This window comes from Microcaecilia unicolor, chromosome 4 (genome assembly GCF_901765095.1).
Source record: "Microcaecilia unicolor chromosome 4, aMicUni1.1, whole genome shotgun sequence".
In the NCBI taxonomy this organism is placed as follows: Eukaryota; Metazoa; Chordata; class Amphibia; order Gymnophiona; family Siphonopidae; genus Microcaecilia; species Microcaecilia unicolor.
Window position 1 is genome coordinate 291,255,022 of NC_044034.1, and position 27,652 is coordinate 291,282,673.

At 43.5% G+C, this 27,652-nt stretch overlaps 1 protein-coding gene across 2 annotated transcripts in view; it reads right to left on the reverse strand.

Moving 5' to 3' along the window:
* Window positions 1-727: 727 nt before the first annotated feature.
* The window catches only part of GGCX (gamma-glutamyl carboxylase), a 103,102-nt gene continuing 76,177 nt past the window's right edge, over window positions 728-27,652 (reverse strand). The window contains exons 14-16 of one of the 2 annotated variants that reach the window (XR_003941974.1): window positions 14,087-14,282; window positions 2,579-3,548; window positions 728-2,541 (exon numbers count right to left, since the gene is read on the reverse strand). Coding sequence is in view for 1 of the 2 variants with exons in the window: in XM_030201680.1 (XP_030057540.1) it covers window positions 3,380-3,548; window positions 14,087-14,282 (365 nt within the window). In the remaining variant the exon portion in view is untranslated. Of the gene's footprint in view, window positions 3,549-14,086; window positions 14,283-27,652 lie in introns of both variants that reach the window. The other variant, XM_030201680.1, reaches the window with a different exon arrangement.

A 27,652-nucleotide genomic window follows, 5' to 3' on the forward strand; every position in this document is an offset into this window, starting at 1 on the left:
AAGCATGCAACAGTGGTTACCACAGCTTAATAGAAGGATCCCATAGTGTTACCATCTGAAGAAAAGCTCCTAGTTGATTCAACTGCGTAAAATGCCTGGTTAGCTTTGCAGATAGTGATTCTGCCTTACATTTTCTATTTTCATTTTTCTTTTACTTTCTCCTTAATGATGTAACATTCCCTTAATAGTGGACTTTAATTGGAGTATCTTAGATTTTTTTTTATTTTATTAGAAAGTATTACTTTTGTAAACATTTCCTTGTAATTCTCAATGTTTCTTTTCAAGTGTTTTGATGATGTGTCAAACATGCATAAATAGAAACAAAAGGTACTAGACATCACATCCCATTCCAATGCTACAGTAAGAATTCATGGGAACAGTATTCAACTCCTGACAAGCTGAGGTCTTCCTACGCAACAGGATGGTCAACCCCAGGCAGGTGATCTAATTTGCAAAAAGCTATTTGGTGATGTAATTGTAATTCCCTCTTTAAAAAAAAAAAAAGCCCTTTCACAACCCATATATTTATGGAAAATGTGAATTAAAAAGATTGTCAGAATCCTCCTCTTCCCCTGACTTGTCCTAAAAATGTGGTGGTTGCATAAGTCTCCTGTTGGAAAATGTGAGTGGACGTGATGGAACTCAACTCTAGAGTGTGGTGGTGATGCTGGAACTTGTAATATAATTGAGGTCTGGAAGCATAACTTGAAGAAATTAAGGCCAAAAGTTGAGAAAGTTTTGACACCTTTATGCAAATTAACTAGGTGAGCAAACACATTCAGTCCGTCTTGAGTTTCATCCAGCACCACCTCAGCTCTGGGACTGCATTGTCTAGGCGCGCTTTAACCAGTAATTCAAACACCTTTCAGTTTAGGCTTAGAGATGGGCAGAAAAGCTACACCAAACTTCCTCATTGTAAGCAGAAATATACAAAAATGATACACATATGTAAAAGTACACAATTTATTCATATTCTTTTCCCTCTTCATTTTTCCTATAAAAAACAGTATATATATTATTGATGTCTTAGTTTTATTTATAAACATGGGAATGAACATAGAAAATTAAAATGCAGCCTTTTGTTTGTTACCATGGGAGCAAACAGAGCATTTAACACAGTTACTGCACAGCAACAATGAATTATCAACACACTGGCTTATTATATCTGATATTAGGAAGAGCTGGAGGGCACTCAAATTCAAAAAGCCCAGTGCAAGACTAAGATTTCCTGAATGGTCTGCAATCAACAAATGGTAGAGCTTGTCATATCCTGAGCTGCCATGAATTACACTGTTGCTCATACCACTAACTAGAGCTGCCCACTGTATAGCTACAATTACTACAGACCAGGTTGGGTTTGTGCAGGGGAGGCAGGTAGTGTGGAACGTTTGCAGGGTGATGGCCACCATGGGGCACAGTGCAACTCATACAATACCAGCCCTTTTAGTAAGTTTAAATGCACATAAAGCATTTGATAGTGTAAACTGGAACGTCCCCAATGCCGCTGTGCTCCAGCTACTTTAACACATGTTTTGGTCCTGTAATTCTGGAAGAATATTTTGGCATATCTATATATTTTGTTGCATAGATGAATCCCAATGCGGGCGGATGTACAATTGTTTTCCAATTTTGTCTCTCTGGGATTGAGGAAAGGAGCAAGCAGTCTGTTAAAAAGGCGTTTCTTTTGGCCCGTAAATGTAGTTTAAGAAACTGGAGACAGCTCAAGTGCCACCAATGATGGAATGGAAGAACGACATGTATCATCTATTGAAACTTGAGAGACGAGATGCTACGAAGCACTCGCCAAAACTCTAGAGGACTTTTCAACAGACTTGGCATTATGTATGGGAGGCCCTTGCTCATAAAGCTCTAAGTGCTCTATCAAATATGTAACTGTAGATCCTAGTTGCTGGATATGCTGACCTGGGGTGTGAAGGGAGCTGGTTCGAGATTCTGCCAAAAGGGGAGGAACAGAATTGGTACTATAGTGAGAGGTCGCTGGGAAGACTAGCAGGTGACCTCTACCAATGTTGTGGTTTATTGATGGAGGGATAGTGGAGAGGAGGGGGGTGAGTATACTGTGATTTGAAGTATTGTTAATTATAGAAACAGTTAAACTTTCTTATTAGATATTCTGCATATAGATATGTCAGTTTTATACATTATGAAAATGCAAAAATAAAGGTTAAACAAATATATTAGTAGAACTTGATAAGCTGGTTTGGTTTTTAAGAATATAACAGAGGGCTCTTGTCAGCCTTTCTGCTTAGCTTGCAGGTCCATGGATACTTGATGACTGCAGTGGCTGCAAACAGATTTGCAACAGGATTCCATTTAAAAAATTCACTGGGCAACCAGTGCTGTGAGGCAGCTTTTGCTTGCATGGTTTGCAGGTGCAAAGTATACCAGAAAAAGCAGACCAACACAGGCAAACTTCTGCTGGCGCATTTCCATCCCTTTCTCTAGTGTCCAGGAAATTTTTTTTAAGTTGCTTTTCCACGAGTATGCACTTGTTCACCCCACACTTCCCTTTGAAAATTACTCTATATGTGAATATGTACTATAGATCTTCAACAACCCATGTCACAGAATTTCTTCCTCGGGGTTGCTCCTTATACCTAGGAATCAGGTTGTATTGATTTTCTAGGTTAATATTACATCAATGATGTCACTGATCATATGGCTATCACTAGCTGATCATATTCATCAGCATTCAGGCTCATATTATAATCACAATTGGTCGGGTACGAGGGCAGAAGCAGTGGTTTGAACATCTGGCTGCTTCTCAGTGCATCACATACTCTCTCACAAGTCTCAGTGAGTGCATGACAGTTGCAAACTGTGCAACACTTCCAACATGCACAGAGCGAGCCACAGCGCTCACCTTCTCTGCCAGGTTCAAGATGCATGCAGAAGACATGCGATATCACAGACACAATGGACCAAACGGATTCAGCGAGTATTAATTAGTCCTCAACACTATATTTAATATGGCCACTCCCAGGGGTTCACAGCAATTACAGGGGGAACCGCTTTGGTCACTGTTCAGCATCTTTAGTTCTGTTACTGCATTTTTCCCTTTGTCCATAGGGATTTCTGAAGAAAAGACAATTAAAGAAAAAAAAAACCCACCACTGCCAGAGTCAAATGGCCAGCAATTGCTAAGCCAGAAATACTCATTAACTGTCACCACATTCTTGAAAAACAGAAGAGACATGCTAATGCCATCAGTTATACCACTGTTAAAAACCAGGATGTCCGATTACTATCCAGGAAGTCCACACCAGCACTAAAGCCCATTTCCAATATATGACACAGACTGTCATGATCAATGACTTCCTGCTCACCCCAGTGCTCTGGTTGTCCCCAACATCTGTTCTCACAACTCAGAGCGCTCCGCCTCTCGCCGCATATCTTCATTTCTTCTCGTTTCAGTTCCTGCAGTCTCACTGTTTTTCATGTTGGCATAGGTCACCTCCTGTGCCAACTGCTCTAGTGGGGGACGCCCGAATACCAAGTTCCGCAGTGAGATGGCAGTCATCAGGGCACTGGGCAGTTAAAACAAAAATAAGAGAAGAGTCATGGATCAGAAACTGGCAGGAAGAGGACTGGTTTTACCAGAAACACCCAAATTCCAGGTAGTAATGATGAACCTAGATACTGTAATCCAAAGTGGTTTAACAGATACTATAGGGACCATGTCACCTAATAACTTTCATGACTGACATTACAAGGACATCTAAGGAGTAATTTTATAAAATCATTTCTGTGCATTAAAGGAGAAATTAGATCTTACCTGCTACAAATCATTTTCTTTTCATAAATCCCTCCAGACCAGATCCAGACGCATGTGCATAGACTCCTGATTTGTAACATCATCTTATACGTATCCTGTGTAACTCTCTGCCAGCTAGTATTTACTTATCAAAGCAGTAACAATTGAATTTCCCCCCTCTAAACCAATGAACAAATCATAAGTAGAATCATGTGCAGACATAATGTGGGAAGGAGTAGACTGAAATGAGGGAGCTCACCTCCTGCTAATACAACCACCCCTAAACTCGTTTTTCTGACTCCCTCACATCAAGCTAGGCTGCAGGACTTGAGGAAAGACAATTAGCAGGTAAGATCTAATTTTTCTTCCTCATTGTCCCTCCAGACCAGTCAAGATGTATGGGATGTACTAAAGCAGTACCTACCGAGGGAGGGAAGCAGACAAGCCTACTCCAAAAGATTGCAGCTTGATTAGCCTAAATGTCCATTCAATAATGTTGTACAAAGGAAAGCAAAGAAGACCAGGAAGCTACCCTACAAATCTCCTGAAGTGGAATTAACCAATGCTCTGCTTATCATGAAGCCTGGCTGCCGATAACATAGTAGAAGATGGCAGATAAAAACCTGTACGGTTCATCTAGTCTGCCAGAGTAGGTAAACTCATTACATAAAGGTATGAGGTGATGCAACATATGTATACCTGATCTTGATTTGTTCAAACTATTTTCAGGTCTGCCTGGCACTGTCCTTGTTCTAAAACTTCTGAAGATGTCATCAAAGCCCTTGAAAAGCTCCAGTCCAGTCCATTCATATCTATCCAGGTTACGATCAGGGCACAGACTGTAGAAGTCTGCCTAGCACTGGCTTTGCTTCACAGTTACCAGTGTTGCCACCTAGCTTCCGCTCAGCTTCTTTCGATCGATTCCTTGTAAACAGGATTCCTGTGTGTTTATCTCACGTATTTTTGAATTCCGTTATGGCTTTCATCTCCACAACCTGCTTTGGGAGAGCATTCCAAGTATCCACCACCCTTTCGGTGAAAAAAATACTTGCTGACGTTATTCCTGAGTCGGCCCCTCTTCAACCTGAATTCATGTCCTCTAGTTCTACCACCTTCCCGTTTCTAGAAGAGGATTATTTGCAGATTAATACCTTTCAAATATTTGAAGGCCTGTATCATACCACCCCCCTGGTTCTCCTTTCCTCCAGGTATGTTCACGTCATCAAGTCTCTTCTCGTATGTCTTGCTACGCAAACCGCATACCATTTTCGTTGCTTTTCCTTGAACTGTTTCCAGCCTTTTTACATCTGAACACAACACTCCACATGAGGTCTCACCAACGATTTGTACAGGGGCATCAATACCTCCTTTCTTCTACTGGTTACCCTGTCTATGCAGCCTAGCATCCTTCAGGCTGTGGCCACCACCTTGTCGCACTGTTTTGCCACCTTGAGATCTTCAGACACCATCAACCTCAAGGTCCCTCTCCTGAGCCAAGATTACCAATCACTCCCCTCCTATCTGGTACATTACTTTTGGATTTTTGCACCCCAAGTGCATCACTCTGCACTTCTTACCATTAAATGTTAACTGCCAGACCCCTGACCATTCTTCTAATGTTTGGAGATCCCTTCTCATGGTTTCTACACCCTCCAGTGTATCCACTCTATTGGCTATTTTTGTATCACCCACAAAAAGGCAAAGTTTTCCTTCTGACCCACCAGCAATGTTTCTCACAAATATATTAAACAGAACCAGCCCCAGCACCTACCCCTGAGGCACTCCACTGCTCACTTTCTTTTTTTCTGAGCGGATTCCATTTACCACCACCCTCTGTCACCCGTCGGTCAACCAGTTTCCAATTAAGTTCAGCCCTCTCAGCTTATTCATGATTCTTCTGTGAGGGATCATATCAAAGGCTTTGCTGAAATCCAAGCAGATTACATCTAGTGCATGTCCTTTATCGAGTTCTTTGGCCACCCAAAGAAAATCAGATTCATTTGGCAGGACTTTCCTTTGGTAAAGTCATGTTACCTCAGATCCTGCAAACCATTGGCTTCTAGAAAGTTAACTATCCTTTCCTTCAGCTGCAACTCCATTTTTTTCCTACCACCGATGTGAGGCTTACCGGCCTGTAGTTTCTTTTTCCCTGTCCCCGCTTTTGTGAAAAGGGACATCAGCTCGTCTCCAGTCCAGAAGAACTTCTCCCATCTCTAAAGATCTATTAAGTAAATCTTTAAGGAGGTCCCGCCAGGACATCTCCAAGCTCCCTCAGTATCCTGGGATGTATATCCCATCCAGCCCCATAGCTTTGTCCACTGCCAGATTTTCAAGCTCCTTATAAAAGCTTTCTTCCGTGAATGGTGCAATATCCACTCCCAGATATACCTTCAGCAGCCAATCATAGTCCTTCTCCGGGGTTCTCCTCTGTGAACACAGAAGTGAAGTATTTGCTCAGCACGTTTGCTTTATCCTCATCACTCTCCACAAAGTCACTCTTTCAGTCTTACAATTCCATTCCTATCTTTTCTCCTTTCCCCAATATATCTGAAAAAGGTCTTGTCACCTCTTTTAACATCTTTAGCTATTTTTTTTCTTCCACCTGAACTTTTCGCTAACCGTATTTCCCTCTTGGATTCTTTGAGTTTAAGCCGATAATCTCTTCTCTGATCCTCCTGTTGTGTTCTTCTGTATTTCTAGAATGAAGCCTCTTTTGCCTTTATTTTTTCAGCCACCTGTTTGGAGAACCATATAGGCTTTTTGTTTCTCTTGTTTTTGTTTACTTTCCTTGTGTAAAGATCAGTTACCATACATATAGCAGCTTTCAGCTTGGATCATTACACTTCCACTTCACCTATACGTACCCATTCCATCAGCTCTTCCTTTAGGTATTCCCCCATTTTACCAAAATCAGCACATTTCTTCCTTCTTGGCTCCTCCAAACAGAACAGCCAGTCAGACCACCTCTTTTGTCTCCTTCAGATACCAATATAATGCTCTTCCCATACCCAACCTATGAAGATGTCTGGCATCTTCACTACCTTCTGTCTCTTGAAACACTAGGACAGAGATGGTGCGATTAATATGAAACTAACTTGGGGGAAAAGGAAGGAACCACCTTCTCCCTTGAAATGTCGAGAAAGGGTTCTTGACAAGATAAGGTCTGCAATTATGAAATTTGCTTGCCGAACAAATTGGCCACTAGGAACACTGTCTTCAAGGTAACATCTTTCAAGGAGGCTTTCTTAAGAGGCTCAAAAGGCGCCTACTACAGATTCTATGGAGGCACTACTGGATGTCTTGGGAGTCTCAACAGCTTCAACCTGCCTAAAAAACACACTACATCCAGATGTGATTCCACAGATTATTGTTCACTAGGCCTCTGTAGACAGAGCCACCACCTGCATTTTCAAGAAGGCTAAAACAAAACCCCTTCTTCTGCTAATCCTGCAGATAATCCAAAGTCTCCAAGACAGAAGAACTCAATGGAACAAACTGACGCTCTAGGCACCAGGCCTCAAATTCACAGGACAACACACATCTACACTACATTGATTTCTTTGTGGAATGCAAAAGGGTACTGTCACGAAACACCTAGCCACCCGCCTGGGGTTACCCCACAGCCACTTAGAGGGTCTATCCCCAGCACAGCTCAGGTCTGCCTGCACCTGCCACTCATGCTCTAACTAGCACCCGCCTCCCACCAACTGGGTCACAACCGCCTCTGGGCGAGTCTCCTGCTTTCAAATTATCTCCAGTGATTTCTAAGTTACTGAGGCCTCACTCCCAGTGGTCCCACAGTTCCCAGAAAGCACTCACAGACCCAATACACAAACCACCAGGATTCTTTATCAGTCCAGACCTCAGAGTCAACAAACAAATTTGTTTATTGTCTTAAAATTGAACAAAAAACAATGTGCAATCAGCAAACAATAACAGGTAACTGAAATGCGGGTCAACTATAACACTAACTAAACATTTGGTTACTTCCTAAATACCTGGGGAGATCAGGCCATATATAGCTGTTCACCAGTTAACAAATATAACTGTTTTTTTACAGGGCTTCAGCAAAGAGCTCTCTCTCTCTCTTCTCCCGGGCTGAAACTGAAACAAAAGCCAGTACAATTGAAATGGAGCAAAAAAAATAAAGCTCCAGGCCACAGCCCCGTCAACAACAACATTTGAAAAAAGCTGGCTAGGCATTTCCTTATCTGTGTTAACTAAGGCAAGAAAGGTCAGTTCTTTGTAACAGCTTAAAACATAACATGCACCAACTACTGGCCAAACTAGAGGCACTTCAAAGATTTAATAAAGGCAATTTTACAGGCTTAAAAAACACTGTTCTGTCACAGGTATCTATGACTCGAATGGAGTATCATCTCTTCTGAAACCTCACCCTTTCAAGAGCATTGCCATGAGATAATAAAGATGTATCCTGCATCTGCACTGTACCCTGAACTAACAAACTGTCTATGATGGGCAAGACTAGAGGTTCCTCCACTTTCAGTCTCATTAGAACTCTGTACCACAGCTTGCATGGCCAACTTGGGGCCACTAAAACTAGTAGGCCCCAATTATCTTCTCAATGACTCTGTTTAGCAGTGGCCATGGCAGAAAGACATACAGCAAACTGTTCTGTGACCATTGCTAAACATGAACATCTATCCCACTGAATGTTGTTCCTGCCTGCAAATGAAGAACCTGGGAACTTTCATGTTCTTGGCTGTCATCATGAGAACCATAATCGGCATTCTCCAATGCTGCATAGTATGTTTGAAGACCACCTCTACCAGGCTCTACTCTCCTGGATCCTAGAGGTTAACCAAATTTCGGTTTCAGCACTGGAACTGGACTGAAATCTAGGTTTCAGTTTCAGCTGAAAATGCTGGTGCGTTTTCAGCTCAAACAAACTCTCCGCCTCCCTGCGCTGACTGACCAACTCCCCCCCCCCCCCCCAACGAGTCCTCCCTCCAACCCGCCCCCCCAACCATCAGTAGGCCCTTCCTAGGTCTACCTTAACAAACCATGGTGGTCTAGTTGCCTCTTTAGGGGCAGGAAAGAACCCAAAATCTTTCCTCCCCGGTGCGACACTGCTGTGCCCAGTGCCTCTGCTGTTTAGAATGGCTGCTGAGACTTCCCACAGCAGCAGCTATTTTGAGATTGCTCTTACTTATGCCAGTGCCAATCTCAATATGTCTGTCAGGACCTCCCGCAGCCATTTTAAAGCAGTAGCAGCACCGGGCAGGAAAGAATGGGTGTTTTTTCCTGCCCTCGAAGAGGCCACTAGACCACCAGGGCTTCTTAAGGTAGGGCCCACCAATGCTCAGGGAGGGGGGGGAGGCCTGGGGGAGACAAGCATGACTATTTCAGTTTTGGCTGCGGATTCAGTTTCAGCCGGAACCAAAACCACCAGTTTCGGTTGATGTCTACTGGATCCAGCGCTTTTTTGCAGAGGAAGTCCACCTGGATGTTTTCCCACTCCATCCACATACATCACAGCCAAGTCCAGCAGATGCATTTCTGTCCAACTCATGAGTAGTCTCACTTTTTCTGCCACCTGCTGTTTGGTTCCTCCCTGATAATTCATATATGTCATCACTGTTGTGTTGTCCAACATCATATGTACCACCTTGTTTTGGACCAGCAGCAGGCAAACACTCCTGTAATATCAAATGAATGGCTCTCACTTTTAATCAGTTGATCAGCCATGGTGCTTCGACCAGAGGCCTGACAAGCTCCTCAGCTGTAGACACTGGCATCCATCTTTACTGCAATCCAATCTGGTGGCTCCTGACTCACTCCTTGGCTGAGGACAGTGGACCTCAGCTACCACCTGGACTGCTCTTCATACACAATGGGAGTGGTAACATCTTCAGATCCTGCAACTAGGGCAACCACTGGGACAACTGAGCTCTGTAGTGGGTGCATGTGTGCCGTGGCCCACAGCACCAGTTCCAGCGCTGATGCCACAGATCCCAAAACCTGAATATTCTTGGCCTCACTATGCAGAAAAGCTTTGACTTGGGAGCCACATCTTCTGTGCCCTCTCCTTAATCAAGAACATTTTCCTTTGCCAGGGATCGAAAAACATTCCCAAATATTCCAGTGTCTGCACTGGGGTCAGCCTGCACTTGGATGGGTTGATGACCTATCCCAACTCTGGCAGGACCTGAACTACTCAGCCTCTGGCTTTGTTTTCCCTGCATGGCTTTGCTCAGATTAGCAAGTCATTCAAATAGGGATTAACCAACACCCCCTCCTTTTCACAGATCAGTCACTACAACCATCATGACCTTGAAAAACATCCTTGGTACCACTACCAACCCAAATGGGAGGGCACAAACCTGGAAATGCTGTCTCAAGACTGCAAAACAGAGAAAACGCTAGTGCTCCACCTGAATAGGGATGTGGAATTAAGCTTCTGTCAGATCCAGGGCAAAACTCCCCCTGTCATCACCACCACAGTTACAGTTTCCATCCTGAATCTCAGTTCACGCATGAGGTCTACAATGGGATGAAACAACCCTTCCTTTCTGGGCACTTTGCAGTTCCTCTAGGCAAGAAGGGCATGAGATGATAGCCCATATAGCTATCATCTCATGCCCTTCTTGCCTAGAGGAACTGGAATGATCACCTGGAGCCGTTGACCTGACCCTCAAAGTGAGACCAGCAGAAAGAGACCAAGGCAGTGCTAGGGATATGCTAGGCAAACTAGGATGAAACTTTCATCGATGACCTGAAGGACCCATTGATCTGAGATTATTTGGACCCACCTCCAGTAAAACAGCTTTAACCTTTCTCCTCCTGGAGGGACAGGAGAGTGGTTCCCCAAAATTTCATGGCAATCCTTGGGTGATCCACGAAGTCCCAGGCATTGACTCCTGTCCACTCTTGAGATCACTCTCAAAGAACTGAACTCACAGAAAACAGTTCTGCTGAGTGCCACTCATTCTTCCTGGCCCATACCTTCTGGCTTCCCAGAAGCAACCTCTATTGGATATCCCATGATTGTTTACTCTGTGATGGTCCTCTGGGAGCCTAGGAACCTTAGAATCCCCCCACATAACTCTTAACCAACTTCTCCAGATCTTCATCAAAAAGCAACCAAGCAGTAAAAGGCAGTTATCTGAGCCAAGCCTTGGAAGTTCCTGTGGACCAGCTCCTAAGTCACAGATAATCATGTACTGCAAACAACAGCATCAACCCCTTGGCCAATGCCCTTATGAGGTCATAGAAGGAATCCACCATAAAGGCTGTACCCATCTCCAAGGAGTCCACCTGGGGGAAGTCCACCATGGTGTGCCCCAGAGAGCCACTGGAAATCTGCTCTGCCCAGCAATAAAATACTTGGGCTACATAGGTGCTATAGACCATTGCCTGCAGTTCCAGGGTTGCCACTTCAAAGGCCTGCTTCAATAGAGACTCCATTCAGTGATCTTATAAACTGTTCAAAGCTACACCCCATTTCTTAGGAATTATCTTCTTGGTCATACCAGCACATTCACCTCTATCACCAGGATCAGACAGAGCCTTATCATCGACTTCCACACCTTAAAATCCACATCCAGAGTGTGCCATTTCCTCTCTCTGGCCCTACGTGCCATAGCACTACTTTGGGTCCCCTCACCACCTGATGTTGCAGCCACTGGAACTGCCCTGGAATGCACCTCCTCCTTGCACCTACAGCCCAGGTCGCTGATTGAGCCGACTGTCTTGTGGCTGCCACATAGCAGGCAGCATCAACTTCTCTTCCCATGCACAGCCATGCTCCAATGCAGTATGTGACTGTGCAACCGGCTCTGACTGCTACTGACTGTGCAGCCTCTACACACTCCAGCCTGTACCTGCCTAATCATCTGATCCAACAATTCTAGCCCCCTTCCACTCCAATTGGAGCTTTACTTCCTATGGCTGAAGCAGGAGCTCTGCCAGACAGACCAGACCTCCGAACGCTCTGCTCTTGTTTATCTCTCTTTTTTTTTTTTTTTTCTATTACATAAAATGCTTTACTGTTCCCTGGAATCAGGCACTCGAAAGCCCCCCTCCCAAATAGCAGAGGAGGAAGACTGAGGTACAGGTAGACAACACCTCACAAGGACTTGCAACAGGCAGAGGATAGAGCCTCATACTCCCAGGTGTAGCATCCCTAGGCTCATGGAATGGCCGAACCTGCCCTAGCCTTCACCTTGCACAGGATCTAATGTACAAGTCTTTTTTTTCTTTTTTCAATTAGAAGAGATCAACTCCCCAGTCCTAGCCTACTGAGGGCTCAGAAGGACTACCAGATCAGTCCAAGCTACACATCTGCTGGATGGTAGGCGAGAAATAATGGCTGGAACGGGCTGCATAGGATACTTATAGGATGATGTCACAAGTCAGTATGGGAGTATGGAAAAATAATGAGGAAGTATGAACCTGACATGATGATGCATACAGGGGCAGAGCATGGGTGGAATTCACAAGTACACATGTAGATTACAAAGTATGCTAATTTACATGCATACTTAATCTAGGCTTGATGTTTACACTTGCTCTAGAATGTGCAAATGTTCATGCTTGCAAGTTAATAGCTTAAGATATGTAGGTGCCTATCAGGTTTATTTTCGAAAGAGAAGGGCGCCCATCTTTCGACATAAATCGCAAGATGGGCGTCCTTCTCCCAGGGTCGCCCAAATCGGCATAATGGAAAGTCGATTTTGGGCGTCCTCAACTGCTTTCCGTCGCAGGGACAACCAAAGTTCACGGGGGCGTGTCAGAAGCATAGTGAAGGCAGGACTGGGGCGTGCTTAACACATGGGCCTCCTCAGCCGATAATGGAAAAAAGAAGGGCGTCCCTGACGAGCACTTGGTCGACTTTACTTGGTCCATTTTTTCGGGCACCTTTTTGAGGCTTGGTCACAAGAACTGACCAGATGACCACCGGAGGGAATCGGGGATAACCTCCCCTTACTCCCCCAGTGGTCACTAACCCCCTCCCACCCTCAAACAAAATTTTAAATATTTTTTGCCAGCCTCTAATGTCATACCCAGCTCCCTGACAGCAGTATGTAGGTCCCTGGAGCAGTTTTAGCGGGTGTAGTGCACTTCAGGCAGGCAGACCCAGGCCCATCCCCCCCTACCTGTTACACTTGTGGTGGTAAATGCGAGCCCTTCAAAACCCACCAAAAACCCACTTTACCCATGTGTAGGTGCCCCCCTTCACCCCTTAGGGCTATGGTAGTGTTGTACAGTTGTGGGGAGTGGGTTTTGGGGGGCTCAGCACCCAAGGGAGCTATGCACCTGGGAGCAATTTGTGAAGTCCACTGCAGTGCCCCCTAGGGTGCCCAGCTGGTGTCCTGGCATGTGACGGGGACCAGTGCACTACGAATGCTGGCACCTCCCACGACCAAATAGCTTGGATTTGGTCATTTCTGAGATGGGCGTCCTCGGTTTCCATTATCACTGAAAACCGGGGACGAACATCTCTAAGGACGACCATTTCTAAGGTCGACCTAAATGTTGAGATTTGGGCGTCCCTGACCATATTATCAAAATGAAAGATAGAGACCCATCTTGTTTCGATAATAAGGGTTTCCCCGCCCCTTCGCGAGGATGCCCTCAGGAAAACTTGGGCGCCCCATTCGATTATGCCCCTCCATGTGTCCTTATAAAACAACACCTATGTAGGTATTTACTGCCCTCTTAAACTAGGCACCCCCTTATAAAATGATTCTTGTTAAGGAGGATAATCCCCATCAGGACCCAGAATATTTGGTTGGCCATAATATGCAAGGACCTGTTTTACTATATCAACGAACAAGAAAGGCAAAAATAATCAAAGGCTGAAAATCAGTACCTCGGCCACAGTGAGATGCTAGACAACAGAGACTTGCTGTATCTACAGTACTTAACCAAAGACCTCTTCATCAGAGCTGCTAAGGAGTAGGGCCAGGTCAACTCAGGACAAAACCTTTTTCATTGCAGAAAGAATGAAATTTAACAATTGCTGATAGGGTGATACTTATCATCACAGAATAAATACTCTGGTAAACACCCTTGGGTAGGGCAGCTGAGTTCAGCTCTGTGGCACAGACTCAGGAAACCTAATCAGGGTAAAGTTTGCTACAGGATCTCAGTGCCAGAAATCCAAACTCCCAGGGTATGTTACAGAAGCCTGCCCAAAAAGAGTTCAGGTCAATCCGGTCATGTTGCTTTGGTCCAGTTTCAGCTTCTATAGCACAGCATTCTGGAATCTGTACTCCAGCTGGTGTTTTAGTGAGATGGTCTTGGATAAAGCCCTCAACCTGCCATCTCCCCAACAAGACCTCCTACCTGCGTCGGAAGATATAATACTTCTTGTTGGTGAAGTGAAGGAACCTATCCACAATTGTAGCATTACGCTTCCTCTCCATCTCCTCCACCTTCCGTTGCCGGCGTAGGAAGGCCTGGACAACAGGATCTGTCACATTTACATCCTCTCCTGGCCTAGCCAGAATGGGCTGCAGCTCAACTGCAAGGGGCTCAGACTCTGAGGTGGGGAAAACAGAAACAGGAGAGGATCAGCATGCCTTCAAGCAATATGATCATTCAGAGAGACTAGTAGGAGATATTCAAATTGGAAACACACAAGGGAAAAGGAAGCTTAATGGTAGCATTCAGTCATTCAGTCATCTTGTAAACCTCATGAGTAACTTTAGCCTGTGAAATCTGGAACAATAATGAAAGCAAAACCGTACAGGTACTTTTGCTTTCATTATTGCCCGAAGAACTCTGGTACCGACTTTCTCTCCAGATTTTTCATCATAAAAAAGAATTGCACAGTATTGAATCACCAAATCTATGAGCATTGCTGCTTTCTCCTCCCTGTCTCTGCCCCCAGGAATGCCTTCACGGTCTGCTCATCAAAAGACACCAGCTATTGAACCACACCTTACTTTTATCGACATACAAGTAGGGCAATATTCAAAGCCCTATTTCCATGAGTAAAATGCTTTTGGATATTGCTCTTATGTTTAAAAGATTCAGCTGAGAGACTGAGAAGCAGAGGACAGAGCATCCAGAGAAACACCCTATGATACTTGGATGAGCCTTTGGTGTGACCTGTCAGCATTATCACTGGTTTTTGGATATCTATGCTCTTTCATAGGCAATGCATCTTTGCAGTCACCCTAGGTAAGTCTTCTGGAAATGAACCATACTTCGCTTCCCTGACCGCCAAGATATGCTCCTTTTTAGAGGCCCATAGAAGCATATTAGCTGTTAGCTTCATAACATTACTATGAGTTGATTGCTACAGCACGTTGGTGAGCCTATACAATGAACACTACTCAAACACAGAGCTAAGCTCTGAGAGGAAGGACACATCAAAATAGAGAGAAAAATTCTGAGGACAGAGAAGACCAAGGGGTGGGGTGGGGTGGGGAAGAGAAGAAAAAAGATCAGGGAGAAATGATGAAAGAAAAGACTTGGAGAAAGTTAATTGTAATCTTTAGAGAGCAATAATGAAAGCTTTACCTGTGGGAAGAATAGTTTTATCTTTGAAAATGGGATTTATAATTAGTGCGCACCTTGAAGACAGGTAAAGGTATTCATATTGTTCCACCAGTTAGATTTAGGAGGCATTTCTAGCACCCAGTTAGGTCATGAAAAGGAATCACATGCCCATTTTTCCCTTTAAAAAGGGGGGGGGCCTAATAAAAATCAGGTATGGGTATAAGAAGTTTGCTGCTGAACAAAGAAATATTTATCTTTTTAACTGGTCAAAGAAATAGAATGTGCTGAAACAATATATAGAGAGCCCTGTTGCTTGCTACTGAAAGGTGTGAGCAAATCCAAATAAATAATCCCAAGATAAGTGTCCTTTCCTGTAACGTTTCTTCTTCTGTTTTTATGCTTTATGATGTTTATATATAATAATCTTTAATAAAAGGGTTCCAGTGACCAGCTTAGACTTGAGACTCCAAGCAAGCCCTGTGTATTAAGGTGTAATTACAGCGATTATTCTCATGGGTTTTTTGGAATATGAAGCATTTTAAACGCAGTATAGCATGCACCCCTGGCCGATCCTAATTCTAAAACGTGGCCCAGTGAAATAAAATATTTTTGTTCCACCAGCTGCAGCAAATCGAATGGAGCAAGTGGTGCAGCACATATGGAGATAGTGCAATCTGATGAGGGCGATGTAAATGTCTATGCAGACTTGGAAGATCAGGAATCGATAGATCCAGCAGCACCACTCATGAAACAAGACCTTCAGCATGCATTGCAAAAAGACTCAACAGCACGTATAAGTAAACTAAAAGCCTTGATCCAGGACTTGCACGCAGAGGCCTAGAAGACTTTGGAACTCGTGTAGATGATACTAAGCAGCAACTGGAAGAATATGCTGATAAAAATGATAGTATCAAGTTAGCTCTAACTGATAATTTGGAGAATCATGCATGATGCCAAAATCTTCGGTTCCAGGGTACACCAGAATCTGAGGGCAATGAGGACTATGAACTAATCATCTGGCATATTTGCCATCAGACATTAAAAGCGGATTCCTTAACTTCTGTCCCAGCAGAAGATATTCGCCTGGATAGAGTTCACCGGGCACTGAGCCCCCCGAGCAATAATAGACCCTGGGACATAACTGCATGTTTCCACTCATATGCAGTGAAGGAACTGGTGATCTTATGTGAATGTAAAATGTCAAGGAACACGGGACTGAAATCTCAGCACTTTTATAAAGTTGCAGTCGAAAGATCCTGGTACAATTCAAAGATATTACCTTTCTATTTAGGAGAGAAAGTATTCAATATAAATGTCTCTTTCCTTTTGCCCTCTCCGTTTCTATCAGTAGGAAGACATACAGAGTCAAAACCACTTTAAAGGCCTGCACTATCCTGCACAAGATGGACCTCTGGAAGAACCTGGAGCCTGAGATACCTGCACCCTCTACTCCTTCTCCACCAGCCTCTCGCTGGCAGCATGTCCAGGAGCAGAGTAATCATCTCAAACATCAGTCTATTGAAAATGGGGGAGCCAAGGGATCCTCTGCTTAATACTTTGCACTGGACCTTCAAGTATCCTAGCATTCTTTGATCCTATGTGCATTATACTGTAAAAACCGGTGCTGCTCTCAATATCTTTGAGCACGTTTTTCTGTATGTCAATGTTCTTCATTATACTTTCAATCTTGCTGTAGTCTTATATTTAGAGGATTACTGCATTAACTTATTACTATGGGGCTTGGTTTGTTTTTGATAAACCATGTTAAATGTTATTGTTGGGGGTGGGGGAAGGGTATTTGTTTTTGGGGGGGGGGGGGTAGTTGGGCAGGGAGGTTCTATCTGTGTTTTTACTCCTTCTAAAAGAGCAATCACCAGTAAACAGTGAAGGAATTGAGAATATCAAACAAGTATGGCATCAAGCAGTTTGGCAACACATTGGTAGTTCTCACAATGAGCATGGTACAGGGGCACCCCAAACTAGCCCTCTACACAGCGATAGACTCCACTGCAAAAACTAAACTGCTCCCTATCAAACAGGGAAAGCTCACTCAATAATAACACGTCTAGTACTAGAGAGGTCGATCAAGCAGGCTGGGTTGAGGTAGTAGGGCTGCGATGCAGACAACTCTGCTGGTCATTCCTCCACCACCACTGGCTGGTTAAAGGGAGCTCCAATCCATCTGCAGTAGATGCCAAGGTGTCTTCCCACTACAGCTTGGCTTCCTTAAAGAGTGTTAAGGTTTTTGAAGGTTTACAAACCTTGATCTGTTGTGGAGGACAAAGGATAAACTGAAGGGGTAAAGCCAACAATATTTGATGTTATTATCAGTGAGGCATCTTGTGATTTGCCTAAACGCATGCCTTCTGCACAAGGTAATGGCTGATATATTCGCAAACAGTTCCATTTTAGCAAAATTCAAGATGATATGGGCCCACCTTACGAGCTGCCTGAAGAACATGTTCTTTGATAGGAAAATACAGAAAACAAGCAATGAGATCATGTGGTCTGCCAGCCTGCTTAGGTCCGAGTGCACGATGCACTCTTTAAAATCTATGGAAGGCTGTTCCACAGACTGATCCACTGCCCAGAGAAACTGATGGCACACTTGTAACATAAGAGTAGCTGGGTCCTGTTCCTGTAGCTCCTCTGGGACTCCCCATGCCCAAAAATTATTTCTGTGAACCCTGTTCTCGCCATCCTCTATGTGGGTCAGAAGATACTTATACTCGTCCAGCATGTCCGCTCGCTTGGTCAAACCTCCCACATCCAGGTCATGCGAGATAACATGCTCTTGAAAAGCATTCAGATGCTGGGCCACATCATCAATCTTTTCATGCAGGCTCACAGCATCTGCCAGAAGTTCATGCTTGAGGATCACCATGGTAGACTAAATCCGTCATTCAGGCTTGGAGGTCTGTCTGACCCACTGCAGTCTGTAGTTAAAGCGGCTGATCTTCCTCCAGCACTGCAGTCGCAGGTGATTTTCGTGGTGAGATCGCCGAAGTTGAAGCCTGTGCCATCTTGGCTGCCCCTCACTCCAATGCTCTTTGTGCTCGATAGGCAAAAACTTTCAAATTTGTCCTTGCTTCGCGACTTGACATACCACTTGCAGACATCCACGGATAATCACAACTGCTCCAAACTGGCCGAGGAAACTGCTGAGCAGTTGCTAAAGACAGCTTATTGCTCAGGGTTTAGAGTTGCTTGTCAGCTAGGCTGCCATTAGCTGGATGACGTTCAAGTCCTCTCATGGCCCAATTCTTAATGTGATTTGTATACTTCATAAAAAGATCCCCGGGCGTGTTGGTAAATGGTGTGCTTCCTCCCGCCTTTGATATCCAGAGAGGTACGTGCCAGGTCTGCCCTTTGTCCCCCATACTTTTTTTTTTCATTTGTATAGAGTTTTCAGCTTTGAAGATACTGGGCAAAGGTGGGATCCAGGGTAATCCTGTGAGGACATAAGAGTTTAAACTTGCTCTGTTCGCAGATATCTCCTTATAGCATTTACTGCTCTGTGAGCCCCCCTGCAGAAAGCCTTGGATTTACTGATGGAATATGGGCAAAGTTCGGGGCTATGGATCAATGCTGATAAATCGGAAGTATTATATCTGACAGAGAGCTTAGAGCAATGATGGCACGGTACCTTTCCCCTTCATTAGGCACATGACAAATTGTAATATTTGGGCCTATATATATCTTGGCATCTCTCACATCTTTATAACTCTAATGTTCCTAATCAAATCATTGTGTACTCATTGGTAGTATTTACCACTCTCCTTATGGGGTAGAATCTCTCTTTTTACAATTTTTTAAAAGCTTGCTATACCGCATATTCCAAACAGGTGGATCAAAGTAGTTTACAACTTAAAATACAATGAAATAAAATAAAGTAAAATAGTAGAAAAGAATGTCATCATAAATAGGAGAACAAACATTCAGATAGACTCAATCAGACCAAACATAAATGAAGGCCAACTAGGGCATCCCCACCTGACAAAAGTCTCACTGGGGGCTATGCTTAAGGACCAAAGAAAAATGTGTTTTAAGAAGGGACCTGAAGCGTGGAAAGGATGGCTCAGAACGAATGTATGAAGGTAGGGAAATCCAGAGTGTGGGAGCCAGAAAATAAAATGCAGAGTGTCAAATGGATTCTAAATGGGCCTGTCTAGGATCAGGAAGGACTTATCCAAATGGAAGTACCCCTTCAGCATTTATCTATTACTAGTAAAAAAAGGCCTGTTTCTGACTCAAATGAAACAGGCGCTAGCAAGGTTTTCCTCGTAGTGTGTATGTTTGAGAGAGTGTGTGTGTGAGAGTGGCTGTGTGAGAGAAGAGTGACTGTGCGAGTGTATGTGTGTGTCAGAGAGTGAGACTGGGTGCGAGTGTGTCTGTGAGAGAGTGTGTGTGTGTCAGAATGAGTGTGTGCGAGTGCATATGTGAGACACAGTGAGTGTGAGAGAGAGAGTGTGTTTCACACAGATATAGTGTGTGTGTGTGTGAGAGAGAGCGAGTGTGAGAGTATGTGTGTGATACACAGACTGTTTGTGAGACCGAGTGTATTAGACCGAGAGTTTGCAGAACCCCCTTCCCCTACCCCCCTGCTCTCCCCTTCCCCCCTCTCCCCTTCCCCCTTCCTCCTTTCCACCCCCCTCTCCCCTTCCAGCCCTTTTTGAGTTCCAGAAACCCCTCCCACTTCTTCCCATCTGAGTTCCAGGACCCCCCCTGCCACTTCTTTCCATCCCCCTCTCCATGTCCCTTTCTCTTCTCCTTTTCCCCGTTCTTGATTTTGCTGTGGTGCGCTAAGGTGACAGACGGATTTATGTTCCTCGCAGAGCGGGGCAAGCACTCACTGTTCCCTTTCAATGCTTCTGGAGAAGGCAGCGTCAGCGCTCACCGTCACTGAACACACACAACCACGATTTGTCGCTCCGGTGATGCAGAGGCAGCGAGAGAAAGCAGGGAGGATCAAAGTCAAAATTTTTCTCACCTGAGCAAGGTCTGAGCACAGCAAGGGACCAATCTTTTCATGCGGAACACATGGCGATATAATGGTACTTTCCCACTTTGCGACGCCAGCAAACCGTGTGCTGCTGCACACACAGCAGAATTACAGTGCTGTAATGCCACCACCCTTTGCAGCGGCTGCGGGTTCCAGCTTGGCACAGATGGCTGTTACGAAGGGGAGGGCCAGAGACAGGTGGAGTGGGAGGGGGTTCCTGAAACGACATAGTGGGGTAATGGTGGTCCTGGAACGACAGAAGGGGGTGGAGGGGTGTGTTTGCTGCGCCATTATGTTTTACTCACACGGTTCACATTTTCCTTCAGCTGCACTAACTTCCATCTCAACAAAACTAGGTTTTGGTGCACAGCAAGCCAATACTGAGCCTACATTTAAAAACTGAGTTAACAGACGCATTGCTCGTTTAAAAGGATTTGGACAATGATGCATACAGTTTTGTTGATATATGTGAACATAATGTATATGTAATATTAGGATAAGTGGATGAATGAGGGGGGTGATTTGAAAGGTTTGTATGAGTGAGTTCTGCGGGCAATAGGTATGAGTATATGTATGTATAGAGGTAATGTGAGTTGGTTGACATAATAAAGAACTGTGATTTATGTCTATAGTGGGTACTGATGTGTGATGTTATATTTACCCAGTCAATATCGGGGTAATTGAAATCACCTCGTTATTATTGTGTTCCACAATAGGTTTCTATGGAACTTTGGAAGGCTAAGTGCTTTGAAAATATGCCTCCTGGTCTACTATGGTCTCTTTTGTAACCTATCGGGATACCACGTCTTCCCTGTTTTGGAGATATCTTTGAAACATTCCTTGTTCCAAACCATGCGCTTTTGAATGACTGTCAACCTTCCCCCAGGTTCTAGTTTAAAAACTGCTCTTTCTCTCCTTTTTAAATGCCGATGCCAGGAACCTGGTCCCACCCTGGTTAAGGTGGAGCCCATCATTCCAAAATAGGCTTCCCCTCCCCCAGAACGTTGCCCACTTCCTTACAAATCTAACACCCTCCTCCCTGCACCATCACCTTATCCACGAATTAAGACTCTGGAGCTCTGCCTGTCTCTTGTGCTCAGCGTGTGGAACACTTCTGAAAATGCTAAGCTAGAGGTTCTGGATTTGAGTTTTCTACCTAAGAGCCATCAATAGAAATCAAACAAAATAAAATATGGAAAAGAAAATAAGATGATACCTTTTTTATTGGACATATTAACACGGCTACCACACTCCACTACCTAGAGCCTAAATTTGGCTTCTAGAACCTCCCTCCCACATTTTCCTATGTCACTGGTACCCACATATACCAAGACAGCCAGCTTCTCCCCAGCACTATCTAAAATCCTATCTAGGTGACAGCATGAGGTCCGCCACTACACCAGGCAGGCAAGTGACTAGGCGATCCTCACATCCACCAGCCACCCAGCTATCTAAATGCCTAATAATCGAATCACCAACTATAAACAGCCATCCTAACCCTTCCCTCCTGGGCAGAAGCTCCTGGAGACATATCCTCGGTGCGAGAGGATGTTGCATCCCCTGGTGGGCTGGTCCTGGCTACAGGAGTACTTCTAGCTTCACCAGGGTGATGCTCTCCTTTTAGAAGACCTCCCTCCTCCAAGGCTGCCAGAGTGAAGGTGGGACTTCTCTACAACGTCCCTGTAGGCCTCCTCTATGTACCTGTCAGTCTCCCTCAGCTCCTCCAAGTCTGCTACTCTAGCCTCAAGAGAACAGACTTGTTCACTGAGAGCTAGGAGATCTTTGCATCGAGCACACACATATAACCTCTCACCAACTGGAAGATAATCATACATGTGACACTCAATGCAAAAGACTGGATAGCACCCTTCTTGCTACTGGACTGCTGTCTGCATCTTAGTATTATAGAGTTGTTTAATTAAAACTTAAGGTACAAGGGATATCAGATGAATATAGAGGCTTAAAATTATATATATATTTTTTATATTTTTTTTATTTGTACCCCACGCTTTCCCACTCATGGCAGGCTCAATGCGGCTTAGGTACTTATTTGTACCTGGGGCAATGGAAGGTTAAGTGACTTGCCCAGAGTCACAAGGAGCTGCCTGTGCCTGCAGTGGGAATCGAACCCAGTTCCCCAGGACCAAAGTCCACCACTCTAACCACTAGGCCACTCTTCCACTCAGTATGTCATTTATTTAGTGTCTGCTTCTCAGAAACTAATTAAATGTAATTAAAACTCTAATGAAAACTCTCCTCTTGTTGTCCTAATTAGAATAATTGACTATAAATAAAGAGCTGAGCTAGGGGTATGTAGGAGCTAGGGAGGGGGTAGGTATGAAGACTGAACTAGGCCTTGCTGTGCCTTCTAGAGTCTGTTAATGCCGTGGCAGAAAATTCAAATTTTAAAACTGGGGAAAATGATATGGAGTCTAGTTAATAAAGCTTGCATCTTTTTCATTTTCATTTTTTAAAAATTCTAACAGTGTTTATCAATAACCCACAATTCCTCTTTTAAACCCAATCTTTAAGTTACCAAGCAGAGAGCAAAATAATATCACTTAGAAAAACGTCCTCTTCTCTCAGAACTTCTCAGAAAGAAAGTTAAGTGGGGCCTTTCCTCTCTATATAATTTGGATTCTAAGTGGACTGCTTCAAACAAACCCTTTGAAGCTAACCCAGTAATCAAATTGCCCTTAGTAACGTTTGCAAATATTCTACTTCCCCACACCTTAATTATCCCTAATTCAGGTCAGCAGCAGTGCTACCTCTCCAGCAGGCAAAGAAGAGACAAATTTCTTTTAGGACCAAGTCTGAGCCTTGCTACTATCCTTTTTAATACTTTTGGCTGTAAAATTTCTACCTCTAGAGAAAGTTTCAGTTTAAAACTAGGGGGAAAAGGGTTATACACTATGAAAACTAGTTAAGTAATGTTTGCTTCTCTCTTTTTTATTTTTTGTCCTAAGACTGAACTAGGCCCTGTTGTGACTTCGAGTCTATCTGTTGTCTTGGGAACAGAGGGGGGAGGGGGTTGAATAGATAATAACTGATTGTTTTCTTTGAATCTGCTGTATAATTTGTCTTGATACTGCAATGGTTGGTTTGTTACGTTTTATGTATTTATTTTTTTATTGCATTTGTATCCCACATTTTCCCACCTCTTTGCAGGCTCAATGTGGCTTACAATACATCATGAATGGTGGAAATATATGAGAAAATAGACATTTAGTATTACAGAAGGATCTTGGTTAATATTATAATGATAAACATGATAATAGTATAACAAGCAGATATTATAAGACAATTCTGGATGTATGTGGAGGAGTTCACATTTGTTGATCTTTGTGGTATACCTTGTTAAAGAGATGGGTCTTCAGTAGTTTGTGGAAGTTAGTTAGTTCATAAATCGTTTTTAAGTTGCGCGGCAGCGCATTCCAGAGTTGTGTACTCAGGTATGAAAAGGTTGACGCATGCGTTAGTTTGTATTTTAAACCTTTACAGTTGGGGAAGTGAAGATTAAGCATACAACCAGTAATAAAAATATTCTACATAAAAATCTTTAATAAAATATTGGAAAAAGCACGGGTCCTGATAAATGGAACATGGTCAGAGAATTTTGAGATAAGTCGTGGAACTAGACAAGGGTGCCCACTGTCACCATTGCTTTTCGCTCTTTATCTGGATCCCTTAATCCGGGATGTAATTTCGAATAGGACTATAAGAGGAGTAACGATAGGACAGGCGGAATTTAAAATCGCGGCATTCGCCGATGATTTATTAATGACTCTTACTAGTCCTCAAAAGTCTCTTGCGGATCTTTTAGAAGTTTTTGCAGAATTTGGAGATTACTCCGGTTTTAAGCTTAATCTAGAGAAATCGGAAGCTCTGGCTATCCCTATGACTACCCGACTTTTCTGGAGAGACAATTTTCCTTTGAGATGGGCAGAGGGCTCATTTCGGTACCTGGGAGTTCTTCTGACAGAGCGGATAGAGGATATATACAAGCTGAATGTCACTCGGTTGCTTAATCATACTGCGCAGCAGCTAGACACCTGGAGGGCCCTACCTTTGCCATTGATAGGTCGGATTAGCCTTATTCGAATGGTAATTTTACCCAGGTGGTTATATGTTCTGCAGGTTCTGCCGCTGAAATTATTTCAAAAAGATATCAAACAATTCTATCAATTAGTGGGGCGGTTCTGTTGGGCAAGAAAGAAAGCTAAACTCAAGATGCATTTTTTGCTGGGAGCCTGGCGGCACGGAGGACTGGGCCTTCCTAACTTGCAATATTACAACTTTGCTAGTTTGATGCGGGTGGTGAGAGATTGGGTTTTCTCTTCACACACACTTACACCCCTGGAGATGGAGAAAGCTTATTTTAGCCCATACGACTTGACCACCTTATTACATATAAAAAACACTTTACTGCCACAAAGGATAAAACACTGCATACTTTTAGTGCCTCTACAAGCAGCGTGGAGAGGCTTGGCAAAGAAGCTGGGGGGTAACCCGAATATATCTGAATTGCTGTCTATAAGGGGAAACCCGATGTTCCCACCAGGGCTGGAAAATCCGGTCTTTATACAATGGGAGGAAAAAGGCCTTAAACGATTAGAAACAATATTAGATGGAGAAGGGAAATTGAAATCCCCAAGACAACTCACATTAGAGGGAAATTGGAGGTTCACTTTTAGCTATAATCAGATGAAGCATTATATTCAATCCTTGGATAAGGAGGCGGTACAATTTCATTTAGGGGAGAAAATCCAAAAATTTTTTGATGATATCTCTGATGAAGCCCCATCAGTCTCACAGCTTCAGAGGACATTGTGGACCCTGACGCCGCGAGTGGGGTTGACTCAGCTCCGTCAGCGGTGGGAGGCAGATATAGGAGAAGATTTATCTAATTGGGATGTTGACGCCTACATAAAAAGTATTCCCCGGCTAGTCAGTGGAGCTAATTATAGGGAATGTGCATTCAGGGTATTACATAGAGCCTACATCACACAAGCTCAATTGTCCCGAATGGGAGGAATCCTTACACCAAGATGCTTGAAATGTAATCTTGTAGAGAACACTTTTTACCACGCATTCTGGGAATGTTTAAAGATTCAGAGCTATTGGCGGAAGATAGTACACTTTATGATTTCACTGACATCACGTAGAATAGTGGGTACTCCTCTGCAATTGGTTTTGGACTACCCAGGAGCATTCCAGGGTTTAACAGCAGACGAGACACTTCTATGTCGAAAGTTATGTCTGGTAGCAAAAAAATGCATATTACAATCTTGGACGTCAGATAAGCCTCCAGACTATTGGCACTGGCGAAACCAGACACATCAACTAATGACATGGGAAGCAAGGGAGGCTAAAGGTTCATGCCGCCGCAAGGCGCGTTTTCTAAAACTTTGGGGGCCATTATTAGACATATTAACTCAAAGAGGACGGAGTCTTATACTTAACACATTATAACCGAGAAGCAGTCGAGAATACATATGTATGACCTTATTCTTAGAAACACACATTCGATGAGATTTTAGGAGGAAGGGGGTAAGGGGGAGGATAAAGGGATGGGGGGAGGGGATATGAGCATTACAAGGAATGTTCACTTGTTAATTGGTCAATAAAGTTCCTTTGAGTGTTGGTTTAGTTGGATGATGAGAACATTAAGCTGCTCGCAGCATACCATGTTCATTAAGGTTGACAATCACTGTTGCAACATCCAATGAGGCCAAAGGTTGATGCATACTCCAACTACATGTAAATTGATGGCATACAGGTGGAAACAACACTATGCACAGATTGAAGAACAACTGGCTATTAGAAAACCTGTTGTTTAATTATAGATTCGCAATAGACTTACTAAATAACAGTTTAAAGACTATATAAGACACAGTTTCGTAGTTGTTAGGGTATATGGATTATATACTGTCCATACAGCGAGCAGATAAGGATAACAGCCACATAATAGTTGATTATACGGAACCTCTTGTATTGACTGCACGGAAAACATGTTAAATATTTACCTGAGGTTCAGACCTAACATCTGTAGGAGAACTCTATATATAGTTAATACTAAAGCAAAGTGTACATAACATGGGGACATCTTTCCTGTTAAAGAAGGGGAAGGGGATAAAATGTGATAATTGTTTGGCACTCTGTACTAGCTCAACAAAAAAAAAAAAAAGTTTCTTTATGAACATCTGTACCAGTGAGGCTGTATGCATATGGTCAAGTATGTATTTTATTGAAGTGTCAATAAAAAATGTTGTAACTAAAATATTGGAAAAATAAAATCAGGTACAAAATTTGTGTAGGTGCTGTTCCTTGGACAGTAATCAATAGAAAACTACCCCCATGGTTTTGCTTGATTACAGCAGCAAGCCCCACAGATAGAAACTACTCATGGGGTTTAACATAGTAAAATGATGGCGGACAAAGACCTGCATGTTCCATCCAGTTTGCCCAATAAGGGGTTCAGAGGCACACTTGTCACTCCATGCAAGTTACACGCCTTCATGAATAAACACTGGTATTGAATACAGGGCTGTCAGCAATTCTCCATCATACCAACCACATATAGGCAAAGGATTATTTATACCTACATTTCTTTTAGAAGTAACCCCTGTTTTTCTGGCCCAGTATAAGTGCCAGCCTGTCTGAGGCAAACCCCAGACCAATCTCACTGCATCCCCTCCACCAACACACTGTTCAGACTGGGACAACCTTTCCATTGCAAAAGGAGATATAAGGTCTTACCTGCAAATTTTCTTTCCTTGAGTTCCTCAAATCCAGTCCAGAACCTGTACGCAACGTCTGCCATCCACCAGATGAAGAAACAAATCATTGTTCTGCCCTATAAGGGTAACCTGCATACTCAGCTTCTCAGTATTTAGATATCAATAGTATCTGTGCCCCCTCTCTTTACGAAATCTCTCTTCGCTCCTATACTCACACTTTAAGATTAATATTGTCTTGCTGTTTTTGTTTTCAACAAAAAATACGTAAAAAAAAAAAATTCCAAAGAAGTAGGACACAGGGAGGGAAGTTAGACTGGGATGGTGGGGACTCAAGTAAAGAAAATTAGCAGATAAGATCTAATCTCTCCTTCCTTTTTATCCTCACTAAACCAGTCCAAAACCTATGGGATGCAGCAGAACAGTACTCACAAAGGTTCCAAAAGAAGAACCTGCCCTTGTAGCAACATCGAAGGTATAGTGCTTTGGAAATATATGAAATGAAGATCAAGTCACTGTAACTCAGTTCAAGAGGTCACTATGCTCCTTCTGGAACATGCCAATAGACCTCTAGAAAGCTGTTTCCCCACAAGGATATAGACAGAAGAAATCACCTAGGAGTATCAAACAACGTTGGCCTCTGTAGCTACCTGATCTTTCCAAATA